Below are 18200 nucleotides of genomic sequence, written 5' to 3' on the forward strand. Positions count from 1 at the left end.
TCAGAGAGACAGAAATATCACACGTCATATTTCTGGGCTTTAAAACTATAAAATCGAAATCCATCAGATCGTGATTTCAGTGCGGCCGACGTCTTCGTCTGTTCAAACATCAACGTTTCTGCAAGACACACGTGTCGTGTCTCTATGTTTTTCATGTCATTATGGACATTATTGCATGTCAAACATAGTTTCTTTTTAAAAAACATTATCTCTTCATTTGATGAACTGGTTTATCAAGTGTGGGGAGGAACTCTCCAATGGGCGCCAGGAGCATTCGACGAACTCAGGAAGTGGAGGAAGCAGGAACAACATTTCAGCACGAGTAGAAAAATCCTGGAAAAAAGTATTTCACAACACGAGTGTGGGATGCAGCCAGAATCAATATTAGGACGAGGGCGGCACATTGAGGGTATTGATTCATTTTTAGGAAACGCAGACGGACGCTTTGCTGTTCGCTTCACAAACCTGAAGGAAAAAACAAGAGCGGGGGGCCTGCAGGTCGAGTGACCTCGCAGGCGAGCAGCGGCAATTAAGAAAAACGCAAAGATGGCGGTGGTACGGAAGTTAATGGGACGATTGTTTCATCGCTGTAACGTCCGAAACAAATGAATAGATATTCATCAGCGGATGGTTTTACTGTGACGTCAGGTGATCGGGGGTTTCTCTCCTCTTCCTCACATCAGATACAAGAACAAGTGGAAGACTCAGTTTCCAAATGTTTGAATATTGTTTTAAATAGGCCTATGTCGTTTCCTTTTCACATCTAAAACTCTATAGAAAGAGTGTGTGAGCCTATAAACCATAAATCTGAATGTGCTTTAGTGGGATCAAACACTCTAAACGTACCTGACAGTGCACTGAAGTAAACTCCCTCCTCCCCCTCCTGCTGCTCTTCCTCCTCCTCCTCCTCCTCCTCCTCCTCCTCCTCCTCGTCATCCTCGTCCTCGTGCGACGACGACGCCCCCACGTCTCCGGTGTGGTCCCACTCCAGCGGCAGGGAGTCCACGCTGACCGGCGTCTCGCGGCCCGAGCGCTCCAGCGGCGAGGCCAGGAGGTGGGTGGGCGTGGCCGGGAGGCTGAAGTTGCCCCGCCCCAGCCAGGGCCGGCCAATCAGCTCCAAGCTCGACTCCAGGGAGAAGGTGGCGCCGGAGAGCTCCGGTTCTTCTCTGACCTTCGGAGGCAGAAGACATAAACGCGGATTCAGACTATGGGTTTGTGTTTTGACTTGGGGCTTTGGCGTGACGAGACTCCTTTCACCAAGTAGGCAACATCAGATCATTTGCTCTCCCGTGAACTCAGCGATGTGTCAGTGATTCTTCTGGAATTTGCAAAAAAACAACAACCAAAACAATCCATTGAGAATTATGGCATATCATCATATCAGTTATGGCTATCTGAATGAAAGCACTTGCACAGTCAGCGAAATCTGCAATCTGAAAAAAAAAAAAGTGAAGTGAAAACTATTGGCCATGTGTGGTTTTGTGTTTGCTTTGCTGCTAAACACTTTGTAAACCTGTATTTTCCGGACACTGAAACTATGTGGTTCTGTTCCCAGGACTTTCTGTTGAAGAACTGATTTGAGACTGTTTTTTGCAGTTACAAGGTGAAGACACTTCAGATCGCATGAAGTTACATGAAGTCTGTCTGAAGGCAACATGAAGTTCAAGTTAAAAAGGCCCGGGGGCGAAACCCGCCGGTCCATGACTCATCTGTTGGTGCCTGCATCTTCAGAGGAAGCTCAGAATCAAGAAAGAAAAAGGGGAAATGTACTTGGTGATGTGCTGAGATCAAGGGAAGAGTTAACCGTCCGTGAAATGGAAACAACACAAAAGGGAACCGCGCGAGTGCGCTCCAGCTCACCGGGGGCTGGCTGAGGCGCTGGTGGAAGCGCACCAGCCTGCTGAAAACCTCCTGGCAGTAGGCGTGCAGCTCCTCCAGCTCGTCCTCGATCAGCGCCGCGTCCTGCGGCGAGCTCCTCTGGATCAGACCCTCTCCAAACACGATCAGTCCGTCGATGCGCTCGGTGTTCAGCGTGATCTCCTTCTGGAAACTCTGCGGGGAAGGGGGAGGGTGATGTGTTTCAGAAAAACCAAACACGAACTGGAAGACAAACAGCCCCGACCAAAAAAAAGTAAAGAATTAGCCGCAGTTTGAAGACTGCAGCCTGCTCCTTCTTCCAATGGCTGCGAGATGTGAGCGCCAAGACTGACGAGGAGAACATCTGCAAGACGTTTTTTAGATTGCCTCTCGAAAAAAGAGGTGTGTTTGTTCAGGAGAGTGAAGCGACCGGGAGATTTCTGGAGCGTGACGTGCAGTTTGTGGCCCGCGCAGGACTCCATAATAAAACCAAACGTCTGTGTGTGCGTGTATGTGTGTGTGTGTGTGTGTGTGTGTGTGTGTGTGTGTGTGTGTGTGTGTGTGTGTGTGTGTGTGCTCGCGCGGGACGCGTCCTCACGTTGAGCTGCCGCATCTTGTGGTGGACGTCGCTCTCGGAGAAGTGCTCCACGTTGGTGAGCTGCAGGTCCAGCTCGGTCAGCCACACCAGCATGCTCTCCCTGGTGCCCTCGAACTCCTCCCGCTGGCTCGTGAAGTACTGGGGGAAGAGTCGGGAGAGAGTTTAACATATTGTTTAATGCAGCGGGGGAGATAAGTATAGTTCACAGGGTGCTTCAGTGAAGTCTGTAATCTGAGGCACTTGAACTGGTGTCGAGGACTGTGCACAGTTCATCTTCAGACTGTACATAGAGATCTTTATTGTCACTGTACAAGTGCAATGACATTTTGTGTAGAACAAACCTGAAGGTGCCCAATGAGGTAAAACACACAAATTAAAATAGAAGCTAGTAACAGTAAAAACTTACAGACAAAGAAAACAGTCAAATAAGGGCGGAAATACATACGTGTGTGTGTGTGTGTGTGTGTGTGTGTGTGTGTGTGTGTGTGTGTATACACATGGAACAATACAGGTGAAGGAAAATCAAAATCAAACAAATCCTGAAAATGAATGTCAATCCTTCAAATAATATTCAAACCAATTGTCAAAATTCAATCAATCAGCAAGAGATTTACCTTTAAAATGCTACTTTTGCAACAATTCAAAATGTAAAAATAACGGATTTTAGATTGTTTTTTTCAAATTGATTTGTTTAGGCTTTGAAAAAAAATTGAATGTAAAAAAAGCAAAAATCTAAACTGACATAGACAGAGGGGAAAAGCATATCACCAAAGTCCCAGCATGTCAGAATTAGTGTAACTGTAATCTGGTGAGAGGAAGAGCGCAGCACTGGTACACTTTAATAAATCACCAGTTGGCCGTTTGAAATATTAATTGTGTAATCATCAGTGATGTGGTACAAACTGTACTCGGCGACGCTGGAACAGGACGGTGTAATGTCAGAACAATGTCAACATGGCAAAATCTCACACTCATTAATTAGATATAGAAAGAAAAAAATAAAAGAAGAGTACTTTAATGATGTATATATGTATGTGAATACTGAATAATATCACATGCATGACACACACACACACACACACACACACACACACACACACACACACACACACACACACACACACACACACACACACACACACACACACACACACACACACACACACACACACACACACACACACACACACACACACGCGCGAGTGCAGGTGTGTCGTACCTTGAGCCGGCGGAGGATGGCGGCCACCCGTCGGTGCAGGACGTCCCAGCGGCGGTTGCCCTCGTGGACCATGACTTTGAGCTGGCTGGCCCGGTCGGTGCGGTTCTCCCGGGCCAGGCGGCGATACTGGTTGTTGACTATTTCCAGCTGAGTGAGTCGCTCGTGAACCTGCCTTTGGAAACCCTGAGGGGAACGAGGGGGGATGAGGATGAGGAAGAAATATGGATTAGTAGAAATCATTGCTCCAATTACCCACAAAGGTTTTGTCATAAACACTGGTTTTTGTTGTTGTTGTGTGTGATCCAGTGTCCTTTTCATAATGTCAAATAGATCTGAAATTATTAGAAAATCTGACAATTTTTTGCTGACAATTTTAACCATAAATGATGGTGATGAAAGTGATGTTTAAAAAAAAGAGAGAGCTCAAATACTTAAATATTTTTACTATTTAGAGCTTAAAAAGTGGAATATTTGCTGGTGTTCTATGAAAGTACATCTGTCTATTCATGAAAAAAAGACAATTCAGATATGTCGAACTTGTTGCGATGGACATTTTTCTCTATTTTCATACATTTCATAAACAAAAAATGATTATTTGATTAAATGATAATCAGAAGAACAATCAGTGATATAGAATTGGTTGAGCCCAAAGGATTTGATTTACTTTAAACATAAATTTTTTATATTTGCTTGTCCGTGACAGTGATTGGTGAGAGTGAACGTGCGTCTTGAATCAATTCAAATTTGATTTGAAACTGATGTCAAACATTTCAGTGTTTTCCTCTAGTTTCGGTTGTTTAATAGCAAAAAGGCAAAGACCTTTTAAATCTGCCAGGTCATGATTCGTGTATTAAGTCACATAACAAAAGAAACATAGCTCCACCGAGCCTGTTCCTCCTGCCGACCTCGAACTTCTTGAGCTCCTCCTTGGCAGCAGTGTAAAGGACGCCTGCGGAGTTGGGGTTGGCAGCGGTGCGCTCGGCCATCTTCAGCCAATCCTCGAAGCGAGAGTAGTCCTCGAGGAACTTGCACCAAAGTCTCCACGTCTCCTCGATCCTACAGGGAGACATCGCACCGCAGTCTCAGTCCACTGTGGACACCGGAGCACTTTCATGCTCTCATCAGTGAGCGAATTTCCTTTCCTTTTTCAAGCCTTGACATAAAAACAGTACTATTATGACACAGGAAACTTTAAATAGTCTCATTAAAATAGTAAAAAAAAATGGACCGCAGCATGACACGAGTCAGTGTTCATGACAAACTTGGGTGTTGAACAGCTTCAGTTTCATACAACTGGACGACTGTGATACGTTCAAGAGCTACGTACATTTTAAATACAGTTCGCAGGAAAAGACAACAGACGAAGAAACCAGGAATAAAGGGAGTAAAGTTATTCCGTCTAACTTGGAGGTAAAGATGAGGATGTGCACTGGTCTGACTGACACATGGGTGTTGGCATTGGCTCCTACCTGAGCCTCCTGTCCAGAGCCAGGCTACAGATGGTCCTCCAGCGCTGGTCCAGGCTGCGGCTGGTTTCCTGCAGGGAGTCGCCCTCCGCCTCAGCGGCGCCGGCGGCGTCTTCATCGCGCAGCAGAACGTCGCACAGGCCGAGCACCGACGCTACGCCCTCCGTGTGCTGCTCAATGTCCCTCTGCAGCTCCTGGACACACACGCGGACGGACATGGTCGTCACCGGTCCACACGCCACAGATGTCATGTGTTAAAACACCAGTCACCACAGACGGATGGGACGGCGCGGCACTGCAGGAGACCGCCGCTCCCCAAAGTTAAACAAAGGACGGGCGTGAATTATTAATCATTAACCGGGAGAAAGAGGGAGAGAGGGGGGTGACGGAGAACCGGGAAAACAAAAAAAAAGTGGGGATGCATGTGAAGAGAAAATGCAACAATACAAACAAAGAAAAAGGAGGTAAAATGTAATAAAAGGAAAATAAAGTACGAAACCTCAAACACTCAGTGTGTGTGATTGTGAACAGTGTCATTGAATGTGTGTGTGTGTGTGTGTGTGTGTGTGTGTGTGTGTCTACCTGCTGCTCGGCCAGCCTCCTCTGGATCTCCTGGTGGTGACAGACGCTGTAGGTGATCGGTCTGGACAGCTCGGCCTCGATGCGCGAGAGCCACGAGCGGAGGTTGCTCATGTTCTTGTCCAGCTGCTGCACCGTCACCAGCGTCTCCGTCAGCTTCTTCACCCTGCAACCACGCACGCACACACACACACACACACACACACACACACACACACACACACACACACACACACACACACACACACACACACACACACACACACACACACACACACACACACACACACACACACACACACACACACACACACACTGTATTTGAACTCATCCATATTCAAGTTAATAATTAGGACTCGGAGCAACATCGACGCACAATTACCAACAACTAACCGAGTGGTTTCTAAAGTTTTGGGCTTGTGAACCAGTAAAAAAAAAAAGTCATGTCTAGTTGTGAAGGGAATGTTATATCCCCAAAGAGATTAAATACATTTTTTGAGGAACATTTACTTGTGAATAAATCAATAAATGCTAAATGGCAAGAGTCTTTCGACATTGTTGACTGATCTGTGAGCCCTCGGACACATTTAATGTTTGAAACAAAGATTAAATCAGAGAGAAAGAAAGACACGGGAAGAGAGGACAGAGGGAGGGAAAGAAGGAAAGATGGACACAGAGAGAAAGAATAAAAAGCAACAAAAGCAAGACAGAGACTAAAAGAAAGAACAAGAGTAAAAGGGAGAGAAAAAAAAAAAAAGTCAGCAAGAGAGAAACAGATCAATAAAGATGAAAAAAGAAAAGCAGAAGTAGAGACTTAAAGAAGGAAACGGGAACAAAGACCCTCCAGCTCTCCGCTAACCTGCTACTCTCTCAGGTATCCTACACTAGAACTTCAAAGTCTCCATGGCGACCGACCTCCTTGTGAGCGCGCACACACACTGGGTGTCATGGCAACGCCGGGGACAATAAAAGCTCTCTCTTCAGAGGCTCACCGGCCTCTGAGAGCGCGCCCCCCCCCCCCCGGTTGATCCTTCCTCTGCGGAGACGCCCGCGACTAAAAAACAATAAGCTCGGAACAAACCTGCCGAGTGTCCAAACACATGTCAGACACTACAGATGAGAGGGTGTGCGCATGAATGAATGAGAGGCCGGATGAAGGTTCAGACTTTTAAAGGCAGACCGCTTGAGTCACTTTTAATGGTTCTAGTTTCTTGAAGAGGCCAGTTTGGATCGTGACTCAGTTTACGATCGTGTAAACGTTCACGTCGTCTTCAAAGAGGATTATATCAGTGATCACGCTTCAAAGTTCAAGCCAAAGTGTGTCTTTAGTACCGAGTCAAAAGACGGCATGATAACGTACGCTTAAAAACAGTTTCTGACAGATTTTTGCTCATTTTAGACGACTCCATTTTGTTTTTGTTTTTACAGAGAAAGTTCTTGTGCGGCTGCTTGTGTTCAGACACGATCAGAGACAGTCGAGACATTTATCTTCTTTGGTTACATGAATGAATGAAATGTGAGGCTGAAGTTTAAGATAAATGCTAGCAGCGGATTGCTAACATGCTAACAGCGCTGATGCTACCATGCTGGATGTCGTAGACTCTTAGCTTAGCGTGTTAGCATGATGACATTGACTAATGAGAAGTTGGCATGAAAGACACCTGAGGCTGATGTGAGTGTTTTTTTTAATTTGACCGGTGTTTGGTTTATAAACCTATGAATGCACTGGACAAATAATTTGAATTTAAACCTGACGACGGTGCTAAAGAAAAACTCAGGGATTCGACCTGTGGAGACCAGGAATGTCTGTAGAGAAATGAATAAATTTGATGACAATCAATCCAATTGTTTTTATAGGAAGATACTGTATTTATTCTTCAAAGTAACATTTTGATCCAAAAAGTTGGCTACAAACAACATCCAATATGGAACATCCAGAGATCAGACCATCTTTTTTTAGACAATATTTATGGAGACTCATTGCACTGTCACGCGCTCCTCCATAGTTCCCATTTCCTTGGGCCGTCGTTCCGAATTATTGCGATTTCTACCAGTCAGAAAATCATTTTAGCAAATATTCCGGCACCACGTGAATGTACTGTCGATGACTTGTTGAAAAACATCTTTCAAATAAAAGGATTGAACGCGTGAACGGCGTCGGTGGCCGTGCAACAACTCTGGTGCTGCAGTAAAACCAGCAGTAAGACGATTCACATGAATATGATACAGTATGTTGTCAGTGGACGTGTGTGTGTGTGTAGTTCATGTGGCTCCATGTTTTACAGCCGTGTAATGAAGACATAATACAGCTACTGTATATTCTGTCCGGCAAACACTCGGCGGCACTCGCACAGAAGCCACCGTCCCCTTCAGCCGAATTGTCTCTCCGTCCCCTCCGCCCCCCTCTCCTCCACCTCTTGACGGACGAACAAAGGACGGCAGCCTCGCGCGGGGGCCAAACAAAAGGGACAAAACCCTGCCAGGGGTCCGTCGCCGACGGAAAAGCACAAGAGGAGAGAGCGCAGGGAGAGAAAAGGCGGAGCAGGAGGACGAACGGGAGGATGAGCGAGGATGTGCGGTCGGAGGAAGTTAAAGGGCAGCTGTCCACAGGGGGGCTCGGAGTTACCAACGCACGAAACTCCAACTGGCATTTCACTCTTGTCACTGTAATGACGTGGCTCTTTACTGTACATGTGCTTCTTCAGTATTATGCTTATACATACATTGTTATTATACATTATACAGTACATTATTCATGTTACTATAGCCTCTGTCTGGTATGGATGTACTCAAGCGCTGCAGTTTTCATCCATAGCACAAGTTTGATGAAATTGGTTTTTTTCATGTCTAATTTTTTCATGTCTAATTTAATTCTAAAGAACATCTGGCTCCAAATAACATGGATTCTGTATTTAAAGCTCCACTCCCCACTAGTTTATATGAACTTTGAATTAAATTGATATGAAATATAAAAGGGGCAAAGCCACAGGGAGCGGCCGTCCAACTACTCCAACAGTGGAGCTAAAATTGACTCAGAGACGATGTTAGTGTTGTTCTATATTTATTTGAAATTTTTTGCTAAACATTGTTACTATACTAACTTTATAACACGATTTAAAAGAGAACCTTTAAAAGACATTCTTTTCAATGCGTTCTGGAGTTTTTGTGCCTCCTTGTGATCATAAATCAGCTGCAGCGGCTTTAATTATTAAAGTACTGTACATATATGCACTTTATAGCTTTAAAACCATCTTACTCATTAATGTGGTGTAGTTGAAACTGTTCAAGTTTGTGTAGTAAATAATATTTTTCGTTGGATAAGACTTTTACTTTACTATCATTTTATCATAATGGAGGTTATGTCTTTTTCTTGCATTATTAGTATAGTTGTTCAGGTGAATCATTGAGGTCGCTTGTTCATCTCTCTGGCTCAGAGTGGCTTCAGATCCGGCCTGAGATCGTCTTGTGCGTGAACACTGTGAGTGTAATTTAACAGGTTGACAACAGTGAAGTTTGTCCGCGTTGCCTCCTTGTCGCGCTGACGCTGATTATAACAAAAAAGGAATATTCAAAGGAACTTACAGATCACCTGCAGGCCAGAGCGACTGCAGAACACTCGCTCCATCGTGAATTCAGGGCTACACCGGGGTCTAGGCCCCTGCAAAATCTGCACACGAACCTCACGCTGGCGAACGGGTGATTAATGCATGCCGACAGACCCCTCCCCGTCCATACCAGCCCACCAACCCGCCCGTCCTCGCCCGCTCACGTCATCCCATTCTGACAGACGAGAAGAGAGGAGGGTGCGGCCATGGGGACATATGGTGCGGTCTGAGTCTGAACTCGCAGCTTTTTTTTTGGGTGGGGGGGGTGGGGTTTGGTGATGGGGTTAGTCTGGGTGGGCAGAGTCTGTATCTCCTGCTCTTCCACAGGACTGTCCATCTGTCTGAGGGAGGTCGGGGAGGGGAGTGGGGGGCGGTAACTGTTTATCATCACTAGTTTAACCTCCGCAGTCTGTACATTAGAAGCCATGTATTTCCTGACAGCTGCGGGAATAGACAACAGCAGGCGGATGGCTCCGCATCGGGGCCATTATTCAATTACAGGCTCCCCCCGTTGAAGCCCACCAGTGCTTAATTGCGCCTTTTCTCAATGCCGAGCTGCTGCGCTGTGCCGGTTGCTTCGTGCAGCATGCTGTGCGGGTCTCACCTGGCCTCGATGTGGCGGAAGAGGTTGTGCCAGCGCTGGTTGACCTCCCGCAGCGAGCCGCCGACCTGCGTCTGCTTGGCCTCGTCGCTGGCCAGCAGCAGCTGCTCCCCCAGCTGCTTCAGGTGGCTCTTGTTCTCACTGAACAGGTTGATCTCCTCCATGCAGTCCTGTGTGTGTGTGGGGACACGGCACGATAAGATTCCGCCGCCTTCGCCGATCCGACGGAGATTTTGATTCAAAGTTCTACGTGGGATCTACTGATATCTTTCATTCTCAATTTGGCCCAAAGAGATGAGGAATAAGCATTTTAATTTTGACTCAACCTCATCTGTTTTACCGTAAAATGACCAAAAATGTAGATTCGGTTGGAGAAAAGGCAAATTTCAAACACCTGTTTTCGTGCCCAGGAGCAGCCGGCTGAAACCTAGAAGTTCCACATTCAGCTCTACGAAAAATAATTCCAAACCGCCACCACGTGTCTCATCTTTTTCATTTATCTACTTGTCTCATCTCACCTGACGGCACTAGACATCGATCCCCTGTAAAACGCTCAAGCCGTTTATCGTCTTGTTCGCTAAACGGGCATGCTTTCACGATGACACAGGGATGTACTAAAGGCTTTCAGTCGCTGAGAGGACAACTGTTGTGTGCGTGTGTGTGTGCGTGTGTGTGTGTGTGTGTGTGTGTGTGTGCGTGTGTGTGTGTGTGCGAACAAAAGGGCACGCAGCCGCTCTTCCATCCCATTCCAGGCCACCATCTGTTATAAAGAGGATAATGCGCATGTTGCTCATGTATGGATTTTAATCACTCCTGCTACATGAGTGCTGTCCATGCCCTGAAACACGGGTTTCAAATTGCAGGGGGAATAATGTGCATTCTGGAGGATACCAGTCAGATAAGAGCTGCAATGTCAGATATTATTGTGTGGTATTTGAAGGAAGGGAAATTAATCCCTCACCAAAATGAATTTGGAAGAGTAGTATCACTCTAATTTCCTTACACACATATTTTCATACGAGTCCCGACGTGCATCTGTCCCCCCCCCTGTTATGTTTTTACAGGAAAGATATTAATATTTCCTGGATGGTGTACCTTCTTCAGCTTCTCCACCATCTCCTCGATGCTCAGGTCGGCGCTGCGGCACACCTTGCTCTCCATCTGAGCCAGCCAATCGCAGAACTCTCTGTTCTTGTCGTTGAAGATGGTCCAGGCGTTCAGGCGGTCCGCGATCTCCTGCTTGCGCAGTGACACCTGGGAAAGGTCGAGGGGGCGTTTACGGGAAGAAAAACTGGCACCCGCATGTAACAAAACGTGGAAAACCGAGGATGTTTGATGGCTGAACGCTCACACCGGCATCGTGCGAGTGTGAGACATACAGGGGATCTGGTGGATTGTCAACAACAGGCACTAAACGTGATTTGCGGCTTTTCGAACGAACCGTAAAACTGACAAAACTTACAACGGCACAACGAATGTTTCTCAATTACGAGGATAAGGGACTTTCTTTGGCAAATTTACGACACACTTGATGGGAAGAACTGCAATAAAAAAGGAAAAAAGAAGGCCTTCGCTGTTAAACATGGAACAAAAGCCGTCGGAGCAGTTGGGGGCCAAAAGACTTTGACGGATTTCAGTCCAGTCTGAAACAAGAGGGGTTATTTGTTATTATGATACTTCCTGGTATGTGTCCAGGAAACACCGTGACCCAAATCTGACGCACAACAAAGCTTTTTGTGGACTTGAACTTGGTGCATGGGCGCACACACAATAGAGACATTCTAAATTATAGCTCAGTTCAAAAGCCCTTCAGTAAAGTTTTAAAGGTTTTTTTGTGTGAGTTTTTCTCCATCTACGCTGAAGCAGTGGGAACATTTGATCTCATATCAGAATCAAGCGTATTCAGCTGAATTGAGAGAGAAAAATAAATCCCCAGGAGACTCTGGATCTTTGATATAATTAACAAGTCCATTTTCCTAATGACAGCTTAACGCTCCGAACCCCCCCCCCTCGTCACATGGCCGAGGAGGGGGGGCCGATGAGCTCAGCGAGCCCACGTGGGCCTGTTTGAAAGTGGCTATATTTTACTCTACAGTGGCATTTATTTGATTTAAATGAACCCCCCCCTGCTTTTGGTTGTAATGTACTGACAACCCCTTTTGGACTCTGGAGAGTTCAGGGAGCATTGTGAGCTGCGGTCACCCTGCGAGGACTTTGTGCGTCACCCTGGGAACAATAGAGCCTGTCCCCCGGAATCCCTTTAGACCCGCCAGGCCATCTGCTCGTTGCCGGACCCCATTCCTGTGGCTTCCCCCCGCCCCCCCACCTACAACCTGTTAACTATGCAAAGGGGAACTGCCGTGGCTCAGATCCTTCATGGCCCCCCAGGCCATGTCAGGGATGAAAAAGCTCAAATGTGATTAAAACAGCAGAAATGACTCTGTGCTTTCTCAAATTAAATGACTTTTCCCCCCACTGATTTCAAAATTGAGCAATTTTGTCAATTTTACAATAGCAGAATACAACTTTGTTCTATAAAACCAATATAAACAGAAGAAGGTTTAACTTTTAAACAGCCTGCATGAGGCTTTTATTTTGGTATTCTGAACTGTGAGGCAGTTTTACAGAGAAATAATTCATCCAATAGCTTTGTTTTTTGGCAAACTTAAGACGAATTGAGGTGCTGAGATGAGCTGCTTATCATGTAACAAAGATAAACCTCCACATCCAAAACTTGAAATGTCCAAAACAAAAAAAACATTGACTTTGCATCCTGGCAACTAACTGCTGCATCTGTGAGAGAGTCCCAGTGACTCCTGCCAACTTACTGCAGGGGGAAGGCGGAGGCCACTGGGGCGAACCGGGGACCCAATTAGGCACGAGTGCAAATCATCCCATAACACTAATAACTGATGAAAAAAAGAGGTCCCGGGCATGACATAACCGTTGGTTTCTCCAGAACAAGAGCGTGTTTGTGTGTAAAGCCAACGGTCTTAAATTGTAGGAATTTGAGTGTGTTCAAAGTGGAGCCACTTAACACTTTATTAATAACACAGCCACAGAATTACAGTAACCGCCTGTTCTGTACCGAGTTTCATGTGATGGCTCAGCTTTCACAGCGAGGCCGAGTCGGGAGCTGAGAATAACTTTAAAGAGCTGTCGAGCTGCGAAAGGCTTCTTTTTTTTTTGTACGAGCAGAAAGAAGTAAGTAACCTTTTTTTTTTTTTTCCACAGGTCAAATTTGTTTTCTTAACATATCTGCAGATGCAGCAAACAGCAAATGTTTCCTAAATGAAACTGACAAAAGGGCAGGATGTTGAAGTTTTCCCTCCATGAACCTGCACATGTTGGTTCTTTTCTCAGACAAATGAGTGTGTGTGTGTGTGTGTGTGTGTGTGTGTGTGTGTGTGCGCTCAGCCCCAGTGGTGCTTTGTGTTGCTGGTCACGGCCAACAAAACCGCTGGGAGCAACTTTTCCCTCCCCCCGGTCTCCAAAACTCCCTCTCCACCTGCACCATCTGGGCGATATCCAACCTTCTCGGGCTTATCTTACTTCATCGCTTCTCTCTCTCCATCACACACACACACACACACACACACACACACATTATAAAGATATGTCCTTTCTCACCTTCATACACAGCTCTTCCCATTGACCGTGGAGTTGTTCCAGCTGCTGCTCCAGCAGAGCCGAGTCACCGGCCGTGATGTACTGGGACAGGTCCGTCTTCATGGTTCGCAGTTCCCTCAGTCCACTGGCCAAACGCTGCAGAGAGAGCTCTGTCTCCTGCATAACACACACACACACACACACACACACACACACACACACACACGGACCCGGTCAGGCGGCCATACACAAGCCGTGTGTCCACCCTCTCTCTACCTTTTTCTTGCTCGCATTCGCTCTGACCGTCCAGATTAAAGGGCTGCGGACGGGACGGGGGGAGGGTACAGGGGGCAGAAAAGGGGGAGGGGAGTGAAAGCATGGGGGTATTAAATAAGGGAAAGGGGGGCAAACCCAGAGGCTCTCCGGTGGGATGGGGGTAGCTACTGATGGAGCTGACGGGTGGGGATAACTTCAGTCAGCTTTCAGACTCTGACCAGTTAGATTTTCCTCCACGCTCATGGCGATTAATGCTGCTGGGACTTGTGTGATAACTTTATGTGTTAATATGTCATACACATTGTGCAGTGATGACAAATTTTTACTGAATTAACTTCATTTTTTATTATAGGTTACGAAACCACCACTGTCTGGCTCCCTCGGTGTGAACTTCTAACGAGTAAGTTGTGTTTTAGACGGATTTTTAGTCTTAAATAGAATCCTGCCCTATTAATACTAATAATCTAATCATAACAGTTCGACCTTTAGTGATCAGTTAATATTGTGCACAATATCTACGTCCTGTTAACTCCTTAGTTACTCCTTAGGATTTTTTATTTTATTTCATTTTTTGGAATAAAAAAAATTGTCTGGATAGAAAGACACTGTGCCTAAAATACTGTAATCGGCCTAGAGAAGTTGCTCAAAGCCCCAGATAACTATGTGGTATCTGATTTGAATAAATCTGCAAGAAAAGCACAATATTGTTTTTTTAAAATCTTTTGTCTTTTCATCAAAGCATGACGTTGGACGATGACAGGAGATTGTTGATGCCTCGGAGGATCTGAAAATGATCAACAGGTATTCATGATACGCCCATGTTCCAATCACCTGGATGAGCTTCTCCGAGTCCTCTGGTCTTTCGAGCATCCGGGTCTTCACCTCGTCCAGGTCACACGCGATGCTGGCTATTCCGTCCTGGCACCGAGACCACTTCTAAATACACAGCGGGACACGAAATCGAAGACGTCAGAAGTCGGAGTCAATGCTTTTACAAACGGTGTGTGGCTCCGTCGAAGCGAAAACTAAAGTCAAGATCATTTCGCTGTTCCTCCGCAGTTAGTCAATCGTGTGTGATGACAAAGCTGCTGTCAGCTCTAGTTCGTGCTTTAATGCTCCTCTCTGTGGGTGCGATCTTTGACATGTTGCTCAGAGGGATTGTCCTTCGCCCGCGTAGGTCCTGTTTAGATCACGGCGGACTAACACAACTTCTCCCTGACCTCTCTCTCCGGACACAAAAAAAAAACATTCAGTTGTTCTACTGTAAAGGAACACGGCCTCACGAAGCAGAGACGACCTTCTGACGCAAAAGCTTGGAGCCAACAGAAGCCACAGGCGCACACACACTTCGATTTCATAATCGTTATCGTACTGTACAATATCTCAGTGTAGCAGTGATGGGATGAAAGAGACGGACAGGGACGAACTGCTGAGTCTGGATGTGGATCATGGGTAGATTTGAGCAGCTCTTTGATCCCTCTTGGCGGGAGCTCAGTGCCAGGGCAACATACCAGCTCCAGAGTGTGTTTTTATTGGGGCAGGATCAAGTCCTGGATATAGGTCAGGCGAAGCTTAATACTTCACTTTTTTTTTTTTTTTGTTGGTCTGATTACACAGAATAAATCGTTTGACCATTTTGTAAAATGTTGTATTGCAAAAAAAAGGGGTGGGGGTGGGATCTAAATGTAGGTTATATTAAAAAACATACAAAAATAAATATGGTTCTGACCTGAACAGCTGAATGATGCAGGTCTCTTCTCCTCTCCAGCCGGGAGGTGGTTCCTTTCCAGGCCTCTCCGATGGCGCGGAGCTCCGACTGCAGTCGACTCCGCCACTCGGACTCTCTCATGGTCTCACACAAACGCTGGCCCGCCTCCAGCGTCTGGCGGTACACGGCGGAGTGCAGGTCCAGAGCCCCTTGGACACACTTGGGACAGATAGGGAGGAGAGTGGCTCGTCTTTAAATTTGTCGTAGAAGAAATTCGAGGGAATGAGCTTCTCCTCCAGTGCAAATGACATTCAAATGGGGTTATATGGAGGAAATGTGGTCTTTACTTTGAAAATGAGCAAAACCACAGGTTTGAGATGCAGACTGACCTACTAGCCTAAGTTGAAATGACACATTTGTTTGACTTTTATTCACTAATTGAACTATTCTAATCCAGATTACAGTAAATCTGTCATAAACACTTTTTTTTACTCCACAGAGACAGATGGAAAATTGCAGACAAGCATTACATGCATTGGAATTCTGTCACACACGGCAGGGTGCTGATTGGATATAGATATAGTACAATAGAAATATCAAGACCGAAGCTTGAATTTTCCGTTGGTGAGATCACAGTACACATTTACCCAGAGCCATGCAAATATCTTAGATATGGCTGGGTTGACAAGTCAACTTAATGGACTGGAAATAGCAATTTCCACTAAATTGCAAAGTTGCGGATGAAATATTCTTGAGCATAAAGACGAAAAAAAAGAAAAGAAAAAGCCGAAAAACTCTAAGGTTAGAGATGAGTGACGGAACTTAGATTTTTTAAAGACCTACTGTGCGGCCCTGAGTGTATTTACAGTAGTTTTGTCCATGTATGTGCTAAGGCCTAGTTTGCTTAGCTTTAAATATTATTTACAGAAAAGTTCTGCAAATGAAACAATGGAAAATAAACCCTGTCATCTTTGCTAACCTGGTAATCATCCGCGCAGCTTCGTAACTGCTGCGGCGTGCAAAGAGCGGTGCCTGCAGGGGGCAGCAGAGGGCCGACGTCCCTCAGCAGCTTCCACAGAAGTTTCAGGCCGTGGTTGTAGATCCTCCGCTGCCTGAGCTGCTCTTTTGCCACCGACCTGCACCGACCGGCCAGAGCGACGGCGCTGAACCAGCCCTCCCTCACACTGGACACTCGTGCCACGAGCTCAGACCTGGACGAAGAAGCAACACACGAGGGGTTGAGGAAAAACAATGATGTTGCTTGGAAAGCTTCGTCAAACTTGCCGGCACCCATCCAGCAACTAAAAACACGTCATGAATTCAATATAAAGTGGGAGATGAGTTGAAAACGAAGCATCATATATTTTCCTTGCAAAAACACCCCCCCCCCCCCCCCCCCCCCAACAACATGAACACAAACTTGTAGAAGTCATAAAATAAAAAGAAATAAAAATCAGTCCGTCAAAGGTTATTCACAGGCAATTGCTACAACAACACAAAAACGCAGCAGTTTTTTAAGACCGTCGTAAAGTCTAAAGTAGCAATCCCAGCAGGGGGAACAGGGAGAACTTTCCCCTCGGATCCCCATAAAATTTAAGAGCTCTCCGAGATTTCCACACACACGGCAAAGAATGATTTAAGGAAGCATCAAGGAAAAATGAAAATCTAGCTGTTCCAGGGCAGGAAGCACCTGCACACACACTCCAATATGGTGTGTGTGTGTGTGTGTGTGTGTGCATCCAACACGTGCAAGTATTGAAAGCAAAGAGGGAACGCGACCGGGAAAAAAACTCAAATCTAATTACTTTATTAGACTTTATTAGGTAATTCACTGATGGGATAACTACAGTTTCCCTCCAGTATGGGGCCCAGACAGAGCGGAACATTCCTAAAAGCTTTTACCAAAAGGATTGCTGCTTGTTTTGTACAAATACCTAAGGTATAAACTATTCTGTCAGTCCAAAATTTGAAAATACACAAAAGTACCGAGGCCTGACGTCCCAATCCTACGAACGGAGAGCGATACCTTGACCATGATGCATCACAAGTCCTGCGCAGACACTTGTCATGTTCAGATGGTTGTCGTTCTACATTGTTTGCCATAAGTGTCAAAAGGGCAGGTCTTATCTAACACGAGGAACGCAAGACCTTGACCCCTTGGCGCCCAGAAATATAATGGGAGAGGACAGAGAAGGAGGAGGAGGAAGAAGAAGAAAAAAAGCTGCCGTTTTTCAAAGTAACATGAAACTTTTCATCGAGAGTTTGAATGATGAATAATAACCTTCACCCCTGAAGGTTTTTGTTTTTGATTTAGTTTCTGTTATAGCGCTGTAGAGACTTGGGCGAGTCATTCCCCCGGGCGCAGTAACAGGAATTATTTTCTCTTACTTCTTCCTGTGCCACGACACAACACACGATAAAAAATATGCCTGTTGTAAAAGCCCCTCGGCCCTTTCAGGCTCTCGATGCGCGATCGTAAACTATTTCAACTTGGTGATCGTGGCGCCAAATTAGCCTCTCTGGAAACCCCCCCCACCCCCCCGCTCTTCCAGGGAAGTCGGAATTTTCAAATTCAGAGCTCTGATCTGGGGCCTTCTCGAATCTGTGACCTTCAGTCGTTTTGACGTCATACAATCAAAGGAAAAGAACCAGGGGAATGATGGCAGCAAGACTTCGTTTATA

The 18200-nt window shown here is 45.9% G+C and overlaps 1 protein-coding gene across 7 annotated transcripts in view; it reads right to left on the minus strand.

Moving 5' to 3' along the window:
* Positions 1-18200, minus strand: part of LOC118290631 (nesprin-2) — a 75242-nt gene that overhangs the window by 5967 nt on the left and 51075 nt on the right. For all 7 annotated transcript variants that reach the window (XM_047328883.1, XM_047328884.1, XM_047328882.1 and 4 more), the window contains 13 exons: positions 16498-16729; positions 15540-15737; positions 14642-14746; positions 13556-13711; positions 11021-11179; positions 9929-10095; positions 5723-5885; positions 5144-5334; positions 4580-4730; positions 3675-3857; positions 2456-2593; positions 1861-2052; positions 847-1171 (listed from right to left, as the gene is read on the minus strand). In XM_047328883.1, the coding sequence (XP_047184839.1) occupies positions 847-1171; positions 1861-2052; positions 2456-2593; positions 3675-3857; positions 4580-4730; positions 5144-5334; positions 5723-5885; positions 9929-10095; positions 11021-11179; positions 13556-13711; positions 14642-14746; positions 15540-15737; positions 16498-16729 (2360 nt within the window). The remainder of the gene's footprint in view (positions 1-846; positions 1172-1860; positions 2053-2455; positions 2594-3674; positions 3858-4579; positions 4731-5143; positions 5335-5722; positions 5886-9928; positions 10096-11020; positions 11180-13555; positions 13712-14641; positions 14747-15539; positions 15738-16497; positions 16730-18200) is intronic.

Source organism: Scophthalmus maximus, chromosome 18 (genome assembly GCF_022379125.1).
Source record: "Scophthalmus maximus strain ysfricsl-2021 chromosome 18, ASM2237912v1, whole genome shotgun sequence".
In the NCBI taxonomy this organism is placed as follows: Eukaryota; Metazoa; Chordata; class Actinopteri; order Pleuronectiformes; family Scophthalmidae; genus Scophthalmus; species Scophthalmus maximus.